The 11,732-nt window shown below is 38.1% G+C and overlaps 1 protein-coding gene across 15 annotated transcripts in view; it reads left to right on the top strand.

Moving 5' to 3' along the window:
• The window catches only part of atp2b2 (ATPase plasma membrane Ca2+ transporting 2), a 119,937-nt gene that overhangs the window by 91,469 nt on the left and 16,736 nt on the right, over positions 1-11,732 (top strand). For all 15 annotated transcript variants that reach the window (XR_001776620.1, XM_008408527.2, XM_008408526.2 and 12 more), the window contains 3 exons: positions 1,727-1,891; positions 4,263-4,477; positions 4,924-5,166. Coding sequence is in view for 14 of the 15 variants with exons in the window: in XM_008408527.2 (XP_008406749.1) it covers positions 1,727-1,891; positions 4,263-4,477; positions 4,924-5,166 (623 nt within the window). In the remaining variant the exon portion in view is untranslated. The remainder of the gene's footprint in view (positions 1-1,726; positions 1,892-4,262; positions 4,478-4,923; positions 5,167-11,732) is intronic.

Here is an 11,732-nt window from a genome sequence, read left to right as displayed (position 1 = left end):
AAAAGAGCAGTATTTTTAATATAAAAAGTTTAAAAAGAGGCAGTTTGTCATAGTACACTATGCTTACATCGGGAAAGCTAACTACTGTGGCTGCAAAGTATTCAGTTTATTCATCAGAAAGGCAGCCTGCGGAGAGAAACTATCTCCTTGGTTGCTTGGTTCTCTGTAGCACTCACCTGAAGGTAAAAGTTTAAATAGTTTGTGCCTGGGACATGTGGGGTCTGCAGAGCTGTCAGCTGCCCTTTTCCTGACCTGTGAGTGTCCTGGATGGAGGATAGGTCCAATTATGTCTTCTCTGCAGACATAATTGTTGTTTGCAGTCTGGACTTCCCTGTTCTGTGGATGAGACGAACCAAACGGTGATGATTGTGCACAGGACAGACTGAATATTGGCAGTGTAGAAGATGACCATGTGAATTTTGTCAAGCTACAATAATGTATCAGTATCATATATATATGTGATAGATCAACACATTTGTTCTTTGAAGGTCTCAGAGATTTGTTAGAAAATGTTGGTGGACAAACAGCATTACAAACACCAAGGAATGTGTGGAGAAGTTTAAAGCCTGTTAAGGTTATGGAAATCCAAAACTTTGAAAATCTCACAGATCATTTAGTCAATCATTTAAAAACGGAAAATAGAAGACAGCTGCAAACCTAATGAGGTATTGCTATCCAACAAAACAGACATCCTGGGCAAGGATGGCATTAATTAAAGAAGCAGCCAAGAGCCCCCTGGAGAAGCTGTAAAGATCCACATCTCTGGTAGAAGAAGCTCTTGACAGAATAACAGCCATCAACTACAACAATCTGTCCTGAAGAAAGTGGCAGAAGAAAGCCTGTTTGCTGGATGCCACAAGTCAGCAAAGACATGGAAGAAGGTGCTAAACTACTTGAAAATTCCTCTTCATATTCATTGGCATTCTCCATTCAGTTTGAGCTCGAACTAGTCTGCAAAGAAGAAAAGGCAATAAAATGTAGCTATTCCACAGCTAGCTAAGTTGGAATTGCACCGAAATGTAGATGTAAATATTATAAACTCGTTGTGGTTGAATTCAATTGCACTCCACACATTTGAGAGGTTTATTTGTAATGTTGAAAACCATGTTTAAGTATTTTTCCACTTCTCAGTTGTGCACTATGTTATGTTGGCCTTTTACATAAATAAGACGGACCACTAAAAGACCCCGAAGTGTGTGGGGGGTAATGTTAGAAAATCTGATAAAGTCCTGAGGGCATGAATAGATTTAGTAGCAATCAAAAAAAGAGAAAAAAAAATAATGACTTGCAGAAATGGACACGGCAAGAAGAAAACATAAATAAATACAAGTTCTGTTGCAATTAAAACCATAACCATATTTGTTTTGTTTTTTTTGTTTGTTTTTTTTTCTGAGTGTGTTCCTGTTTAACTTATTATTTTTGGGTTAATTGGCATTTCTGTGTAAAACACATCTTTCTGTGCAAATTATTAATTATGTAAAATATGTACTTTTAAATGATCCTCCTTCACTATTTAACAAGCCTCTAGATGCTGTGTGGATTTTACACTCCTGTCTTGGACTCTTCTATTTTTTGATGGTTTGAATTACAAATTTCATGTCGGTACTGACTGTTCCAGAGAAAGTATCGCACTTAAGTGTAAATCCTTCTAATCGTGTCATTTTTCTTCATTCAGTCACTAACAATGGATTTCTTTTTTTTTTTTTTTTCCTTACGCTGTTTACAGTGAAGAAGCCGGATGGAGCAGCTGCCATGGAAATGCAACCTCTGAAGAGTGCTGAAGGCGGGGAGGCCGACGAGAAGGAGCGGAAAAAGGTGTCAGCTCCAAAGAAAGAGAAGTCTGTGCTCCAGGGGAAGCTGACCAAACTAGCTGTCCAGATCGGCAAAGCAGGTACAGCAAATTGCACCCAGACATACAGACATATCCATCAGTCATTCAGGCAGAAAATCAGTGACAACAAGGTGCAGAACCATCATCCTGTCTGTCAAGCAAATACGTTGTACAAAATGGGTGTAGTTTGCAGTTGCTTGAAGGAATTAAGGCTTTGCAGAAGAAGACTGAAGTGTCTACATTATTGAACTCTGAAAGACGGTTTGATACTTTTTTGAGAGAGCTGCCCTTGAGGGACTTGATTTTTAACAGTGATTGTGACTGTTCTAAGTTTGATATTCATTTATTCTCATCTGTTGTTTTTTTGTGTAATTTAAGCAGTGATGTGGAGATGTTGATGCCAAGTAAAAGTTTACAACTGCGAGTATTCCTAATGTTTCTGACTTGGTGTGGGGATGTCTTTGAAGCAGCAACGCAGTAGGATTATAGCTGAACAATGTCCCAAAAAAATGTCACGATTTATTTAATTTTTTTTAGAGAGTTCCTTAAAGTAGGGCTTGCTTTTAGAATATCTTGTGATATTAGTGTTTGCCTGACTGATAGAATGGGGACATGGTGTCAGCACAATGAAATACCATGAATGGATTAGCATAGAAATTATGCTTTTGCCTCATACAGGGTTTCTACTGAATATCTGGACATATCAGCCTTACCTCACCACTTTGAAGTTATTTTAACCTTTTGTTTTTTGACCGGAAAGTAACATAAAACAAAAAAAACCAGCTTCAGAATGCTGCAAGAATTTATGTAAAGACCTACAAGGAATGATTCAGAGGGTGGTGCTGTTTTCTGGAGACATCAGGACATATATGCCACAAAACCAGTGAGGCTGAGCTGACTGAGCAGCCGATTAAGCAGCTGCCTCCTGATGATTGGTCTTCTGCCATTTACTGTAATTTCTCCTGTCATGTGAGATGAGATGAGCATTTTGTTGATATTTAGGTGAAAAAAACTTTTTTTTGTTTGGTATCTTTATATTTAGAGACTTTATAATAAGTTTAGTCCACTGTATTATTGCCACTCAGTCACCTGGGTCAATAATGTATTTAGAGCAGGATCTTAAACTGTTTTCTTTATGAATACAAATACAGGAGTAGACTGAGAATGATTATTGTCCGTCAGCATTTCTTTGGACTGAATGAAGAGATTGTAAAGAATTCACTCATGTACATGGCTGTTAGCCAGCCAATTAAGAGCACAGCACTGCTTTTCTTCCTTCCACTATTGCTCAGTTAAAACAATTGTGCAAAGAATTGGATAAAATTCCTAAGCAGTGATGTGAAAGACTGATTGTCAATTCGTGCAAACATCTTAAGGTGGTTGTTGCCACCAAATGTTGCGCAACTCAGTTTTTATTATTAGATGGCAATTACCTTTTCCACATGGGTTCAGTCTTGTTTAGATATATTTTTCCCTCTCACTTTGTTTTTCTTAGAGTCATATTTTTCTGGTATTGAAATTGTTTACAATGGTTTTAAGTGTTGAAACAAAACAAAGCATAAGGAAATCGATAAGGGGACAAATACTTTGAATACTTTGTTACTACAGTTACCACACACCAACAATGGGACACATTGTTGTGGCCTGAGCTGCAGAATTACATAAGTCCACGGCTGATTATTTTCTTATCAAAACAGGCTGCAGGGATCTCTTACATTTAAACCAGTGAGAAGATCTAGATTTACTGGAATCACCAAAGTTCTCCTCATTAATTGGTCATTGCAACAAAAAGGATGTAAAAATCTGATGGTACCCAGATGGAATTGGACACCTTATGGTTGTAATTTGGTGCATGTCCAGACCAGCAATAAGAAAATGATTCCTTTTAACATATTTTACCATAAATTATTGGCACAAATGAGAGTTACTCTCCTGCACCTTTTAAGTTCGTCCCTGTTCAAACACAAAAGAATGGATGGTTTAATATCTGGCCTCTTTAGTACTTTGTGACATTGTTAGGAAGTAATTTTATTTAAATTATTGAAAAAGAGGTGGTTGCAGAACAGGATTATCTCAGCAGAGCTGAGCATCCAGAGCTAACATTCAATTAAAACAATCATTGAAGGTTGCCAGACACTAAAGATTTACGTATTAGACTTCATTACTAATGCTCCACAGAAGTTGATAGAGACCTAATCTGGATTTCTTATGATGCAATGTGGCATAATGTGAACAGATGTTACAATGACCCAAGGTTTCAACCAGTGCAAACACAAAGGCATCAACTTCCATAGTTATAAAGAGTTTTCCTTACAATTAATTGCACAGAAACAACCAGCCTCATCACCTGGATTATTAGTCAAGGGGCTTTACAATCTTCTATGTTTTTATTATGCCTTTTCTCACGGGACTCCTTCTTCATGTCTTCCAGGTTTGCTCATGTCAGCCATTACTGTAATCATCTTGGTCCTGTATTTTGCCATCAACAACTTTGTGATGGAGAAGCGTCCTTGGATGACAGAGTGTACTCCCATCTACATCCAGTACTTTGTGAAGTTTTTCATCATCGGTGTGACTGTGTTGGTGGTGGCTGTGCCAGAGGGTCTCCCACTGGCTGTGACCATATCCTTAGCTTACTCAGTCAAGGTAAGGAAAAACAAACACAGAGTACGGCATGCAATTAGTTGATAGTCCTGCTCTTGACTGTAAAAATAATTTGCAGTTCAGACAGTGTGAATTTTTGTTTTTGGTTATACAAATTTTAATTATCTTGTTATAAAGTGTATACATGTCCCATAATTATTTCTATGTGTGGAAATTTCAGCATGTTAATTTTTTTGCGTTCTGATACCGAAACACCAATTTACAGCATCAAAACACTTTAAATATTGTGATGATTTTTTTTTCTTTCTTTTTTTTTTTTTTTACTGTCCAATTACGTGTCTGAATATACATTGAAATGCAGACGTGATCATCTTACAGCTGTCACCAATGAATATCAAGTGGTGCATGTGCCAGATGGGTTATTTTAAGCAACAATTTGGTTTGTGTTTTCAACTGTTTTGAGATGTGTCTATTTATCCTGCCAACAGAAAATGATGAAAGACAACAACCTTGTGCGTCACCTGGATGCTTGTGAAACAATGGGCAATGCAACCGCCATCTGCTCCGACAAGACAGGCACGCTAACCACCAACCGCATGACAGCCGTGCAGTGTTATGTAGGAGATGTGCACTACAAAGAAATTCCAGACCCTGGTGTAATCCCACCCAAATCCCTGGATTTGCTGATCAATGCCATTTCTATCAACAGCGCCTACACCACAAAGATACTGGTAAGCTTATATATTGATAGTTTCTGTTACCCAGTTATCAGGTTGGCCCATAATTTAAATATTTGTTACATGATAACATTGATGTGTAAGAATTGAATGTCCTGGGAAAAGTGCTTGAGTCTCAGCTCTGAGACCTCATAACGAGACCAGGTCTGCAGTGTTCTCATCTTGGAAAAGTATGCAGTCATTGTCCTTGGCTGCTGCTTTAGATTCACCAGGCATTCACTCAACTTGTCACCTTGAGAACAGTTGTGTAATTTTGTCTTATCTGATATTCAGAGCGTAGCAGACTGTAATTGAATCCAATCTGTCTAAGTGCTGGAGATGGTCTCTTGTTTACAGTGAGAGCAGTAGGCAGAGATTTTGTTTAAGCTCACTGGACCTGCATGTAAGAAACAAACTCTGAAGAATAACTCTAAATAATCACAACAATGTTAAACAATTAAGGTGATGATTAAAACTCTTATGTGGTTCAATGTCTACCAAGTACTCAAAACAAAGACTTGGTGAGCAAAGATTTATCAGACAGTCAGACAGCTCTCACAGTTAGCTGAAGGAAAGGCTGTTTTTGCTTTAAGGGATTTGTTCTGTTCAGAATCTGAAATATTTTGACTGTCAAAGCTGAAATAAAGTAGCATAAAAAGAATAAAATAGAAATATCCTTTATTGTCCCACAGTGAGGAAATTCAGGTGTAGCAGCAGCAAAGTTACAGGGCATCGAAGCGCATAGATTCACGCCAAGTACATGAATAAAAAAAAAGCACAAAATCAGTTGAATTGTTCTGTGATCTTATTCTATAATCTTTATATTATGTTTCACATTTAAAATAACAGATTGACAGATCACCAATTGTTTGAGCGCAGAATCATTGAATGAAAAATATTGTCTGTAGTTTGGTATCAACAGTTTGTAGTGAGTCACTTGTAATGAGATGCTGTCAACAAATATTCTTTAAATAAGAAAATGAGAGTCAAATTAAATACTTTGTGTACAGAATAGTTGAAAATACTGAATAATTGTATGATTGTGGTTCCCTTAGACTCATACATGATTCTTTACGAAGCCTTTTCAGCATTACATCAGACCTTTTTCGCTAGATTGCAGCGCTGCACATTTAGATACTGAAAAGGGTTTTATTTTATTCTCTTCATTCTTGAAAAAGCTTACCTTTAACAAAGTAAAGGACAACCTTAGGGTGACCTTAAAACCCATGGAGTTAGCGATGTCCACCTATAGGAAGAGTCTTTGTTACAGACATTATTAATCCAACTTAAACCATAAGCAGTCAAGCTTAGCTTTTATGTGAGTCTGATTTTAGCATTAGTGCCCAGAAGCTGATCAATTAGCTCTTTGTCTGTGAGAGTTAGTGGAATCAACTTGCAAGGCCGTATAATAAATTGCCTGCATATGCAGCTTCTTTAGCTAGCTTCCTTGCCCTCGCCCTCCAGTTCGATCCCTAAACTTTGTCAGACCTAATCAATTTCATGTCTATCATAGAAGTAGCTCTGATCTGTACACTAAGAGGTCTTTGCTGACATTTATCCTCCCTCAGGCATTACACAGCTACCCATGGAAGTGTGGAGAGGTCCCAGAGCAGAGCGATGCTGTGAAACAGGAATTACCCAAAACGTCTCATATATGAAACATTGAGTTATAATAAACTACCAGGAATGTTATTGCTATTTTGTTACCTGTATTTCATTATTATTATAATCAAAGTGGACAGCCGGTTAAGTTTTGTTACTTTGCTGCTTCGCATTTAGTGGGGGGGGTTTAAGGGTTTTTCCTGCCCTGTACAGAATTACAAAAGTAACAAATATAAATGACTTGTGAGTTAAATCTGAGTCAGACAAATATTTTAAGTCAGTGGTATTGGAGCCCAAAACTGCCTTTATTTCTTCAATCCTATCACAGCAATGTCTGCTAAATTGCCTTTGACGTTGAGGGAGATAATTTTGTTCTAATAATAATTTCATAAAATACTGCCTTTATTCTTTGTATTTCATTAGTTTTGCATTTTCACATTGACATGACAAAGCAACATAAAAAAACAAAAATGGCCTGCATAATTATTTCCAGGAGTATGCTACATCTGTTTGTTTTTGAAGAAATTACTGCCAGGAATTGACAGTAGTAGGCAACTATCACTCTGTCCTTTAGGATTCATCATATTACTTTACTTAAAGTATAGAGAAGCACAGGAACAAAAGAAAAGTATGATGGGGAATGACAGATTAATTAGGGGGCAAACAGACAAAAAGTAAGATTCAGAAGAGAGATTTCTGAGTAATATGCCGGTTGTTCCTCTTTCCCTCCCTCAGCCGCCTCCACTCCCTCAGTGCCACTCCAGCTCTGCAGTATGCTTGCTGGTGTGTTCTTATATAAGAGGCCAGTCCTGTGGGATGCAAGAATGGCTATGGGAGCCTTTGATGGCCACCACATAAAGGCACAAAGGCAAAAGAGGCAGGCTTTGATACCATATCAATGCCTCTAGTGCTCTATGGCATCATAATACAACTCCTCCTATATCACTGTCCCTTCAATCAGCACATGCAGGGTGCAGTAATAACCGGAGAAGGCCTTGTTGTCTGAGGAAAAATTTACACAATAAAAGAGCTTCACAATCACAAAATATTGTAGTCACGGTAACATTTTGTAACGGATAATGTTTATTTTAAAGTTTACCCTTATCTATGCAATTTGAATAGGTGGTCACACTCCACAGTCACTGCAGGAACGCACATTTCCCCACAGTATTTCATTCATTCACAGTACACAAAGATGAACAGCTTTCAGTGGAATCAGTTAATTTCACATAGCAGCACATCACATCCAGTGGTTAGGAACCATTTTATTGACATTAAAATAGTTTGTGGAAAACAGAGTGCATTTTGCAGCGATATGGACCGATCACTCATACACACATCTGTCATATCTCTGCTGTAAGCACTCAGACCACAGGTGTGTGTTCCTGCAGCACAGTGGTATGTTTAGCACGGCTGTGTGAATGTCCTCCGAGCTCAGTTTCACGTAGATTTAACCACCTGCTCGGGTCATTTTTTTGGTGAGAGAGGAGGAAATGCTTCCCATGCATTCCCATTGTGTTGTTTTTATGAAGGAATAGCTTAGTGTTTTGTAAAAAAATAATAATAATATAATAATAATAATAATAATAATAATAAAACGTTGTGCCATGTAGATAGAAGTAGAACTATTATAAAACAAGTGATATGGTCTTTCTTCAAACAGTTAAAGTTTGTAATTAAAATAGGCTCCAGCTTCTTGTTTGGCTATTAGTACTGTAGCATATGTCATTAAAACAAATGTTAAAAGCCCATAAAAAAAAGTAAATAGTACACATTGATATAAAAGATTCAATACTCTCAGTCCTTTTCATATTGGGTTGCAGCATGGTCAGAGTTTTGGTGAAAGCATTGCAAACGCTTGATCACCTCTGTAATGCATCTCAGATCTTGGAGCAGTTAAGAGAAACTGGTTGGTTGACTGCAGTGTAACTTCTAAGTAGGCCACATTAGTATGAGGATGCAAGGCCATGTAAAACTTTAAAGATCAATAATAAAAGCCTAAATTTGACTATAAAATGTAGTGGGAGCCACAGGAGTGAAGCACCTTTCACCCGATGAGGGTGAAAGGTGGGGACAGATTGCTAGTTCATCACAAGGCAACATAGGGAGTCATGGGACAAATAAAGCAAAACAAAAGAAACAGGCAACAATACCATACATACCTAAGGACAATTTAGAGATTAATTATCCTAACTTTGATGTTTCTGACTGTGAGAGGAACCTGGAGAACCCAGAGAGAACATGCGCACTGATAACGCATGACTTTCCTGCAACAATTCTACCATCTGCACCACCGTGAAGCTCCAGTTTCAATAGCAGCATAACTTTAATGGACTTTCTCTCTCTTTTTCTACATCTTAATTTTCTTGCTACAATCGATCCACATTCATTGACCTTGGTAACTATCACCAATTAGTCATCACAGAGCAGTGTAAGTATGCAGTGTTAGACTTTGCAACATGATAGCAAAAATGTATCCAATTTCAGCATGAAGGCTGGTAGGTGATTTAGTTAAACGTCTGCAGAATTTCCATTTTGTGGAGTCGTGATGTCATCAAACAAAGGATGTTCAGACAGACTGCAGCATAGTATGAATATTTTCTTTAGTAACTTTAATTTTGTTATTAGTGATAGAGTACAGAGTCAGACATTTGGAAATACTAATGTACTGAGTGTCGATATAGGTTTTTTTTCTTACCAGAAATTGTCGAAGTTTAGTATTTTAGTTGTAGAGTGAGTAATGTTTAGACACATAAAATAAATTGTAATAAATGGATATAGAAACGCCTTGAAAAAGACTAACGTGATGATGCATTGGGAAGCACAATGAGATTTAGATAAAGAAAAACAGTAGAAAAGAGAGAAACTGCAGTCGCATGACAAGCATTCTTATAATAGACTGTTAGGCTTTATTTGTGCTCCCAGCATGCCCAAGGCTTTAGCCTGGTTGGCTGGTCTAACTGTATGGAAAGCTACAGTGTATTCTGGTCCTTCATGCAATACGCAACCAAGATAGAAGTGGAGGAAGGGATTGGGGGACCTTGTAAGACAGGGGAAATTGATACGGTTGAGGATAAAGTCACCCAAAGCAAGAGAAGAGGAATGAGATGTGAAAGAATGAGAAAGAGGAGGAAATGTACGGTAAGGCAGTAAATCGCCTGGTGGTGTGTGAAGAAAATGACAAGAGAGAAGGAAGGAACATGAAGTATGGATTAAGGAGAGCCCTGGGTGGAATAGGAAGTAAAGTTGCCAGCTCTCCCTCTGGCATATGTCCTTGCCTGCAGGATCACCCGAGGACCAGGGAGAGGGCAGCTGGTCCTAAGCCACATCCAGGCCAGGACATGCCAGCAGTAGCTCTGTCATGCCAACGCTTGGCGTTTCCTGCCAGCTATTATCCTCGTGCGTAAAACTAGCATAAAGAAAAAAAAATCTCAACGAGGTCTTTGGAAACCTAAAGCAGTGTTTATTTGTGTCCCGTATTTACTATCGCTATTTGAATATGTTTCTCTTTCCTCAGTCGTCACGCGGCGATGTCTATATCCTCTGTATGTGTATCAACTATATTTCTGTAGCTCGTTTAAAGCTTCAAGATAGACTATGTGGCTATTTGTGGCTTAGTTGTTTAACTGGATGTTTCAGCAGAGAGCTGATTCCTCGAAACCCCACCAGACAATGCTGATGAGGCCATTTATTCCATCCTGTCATTATCCAATGACAGGCAGTGCCTTCCTGATGTAATCACTGGTCATTAGGAAGAGGCATTAATTCTGTTATTTAACACAAACTCAGTATAAAATATTTATTTTCTTGTCTGTGTTTATGACACGTAGCCAAATAAAATAACCAGATACATTAAATTAGTTGACGTGTTTGGTGTTTAGGTTTCAATGATTAATGGGATTTTAGAGGACTTTGCAACTCCTCGGTTGTACATGCAGGTTCTCAGCTGAAGAAATGTAAAAACTGCGGCTGCCTCACTGATGTTTAACTTGCTGTGTTTTCAACGAGGTCTTGCTAAAGTATTCCTACATCTTAAAGAAACTGAGGGTATTTTTGTTGTTTTTTCATAGTTTTACTTAGTGACATAAGCTGAAGGTGGTTTGAAATGTTCACCAAATATGCCACCTACGATTTTAAATAGTAAAAGTAGAAAAATGAATGAAACTGAACTTTTTTTTTTACATTTTTTGCAGTGAAATAAATTAAAATAGAAACATCACAGTGCACACTGCGTTAATAACATAAATAAAAACCATTTAAAATATGAATTCCGTCTAAACTTGCCTACTTATTTGTGTTGACAAGGAACAGTAAGGCTGTGATTTAAATCAGCTTCAGAACGTGTGATTGTGTGTAGAAGTGTTATGAAAAGCGGCAGAGTGAATTGCATGCTCATCAGTGTGTCTTGTGAGGCCAGACGTGTGAGCATCAGTGTCACTAAAGCTCAAGTTTGTCTGAAATATTGATAATACGTTTAGTTTTCTGTCACAGCTGCATTTATTTGGACCCAGACAGATTCCAAATAGAGTAAGGCTCAGGAAATGCTAATAAAGGAATGTTGGGGGGAAAAAAACAAAACATAAAGAGCAAAGCAGAAAAGATTTGAGGACATGTGTGAAATGAAATGAGAGAGAATGTTTTAAGAGAATCAGGGCCAGCGAGTAAAAAGAATCCCCAAGTGGTGGAAATCTCAGTCACTCTATTCTCAAGTCTCAACTGCCAAGTGTTCTTTGCCCAGCGTTACCATAGGAACGCTGAGCCTCACACGAGCTGACCACACTCACTCGCGTACACATACAGTGAGCACACAGCAGTCCGCCATGTACTGTAGAACCTCACAGGCCACATGCACACATGATTTGAACTGGTCAGTGAAACGTCATGCGTCTTTTACTGTAAGACTGTGGAGAAAGTCCCCTTCCAGCTTTAGAGCTGACAAAAAAAGCACTACATCATAGCATCGAGTTTCTTCACGTTTC

The sequence above is a fragment of the Poecilia reticulata genome, linkage group LG5 (assembly GCF_000633615.1).
Source record: "Poecilia reticulata strain Guanapo linkage group LG5, Guppy_female_1.0+MT, whole genome shotgun sequence".
Lineage (NCBI taxonomy): Eukaryota > Metazoa > Chordata > Actinopteri > Cyprinodontiformes > Poeciliidae > Poecilia > Poecilia reticulata.
This window is presented reverse-complemented; position numbering and strand designations above follow the sequence as displayed.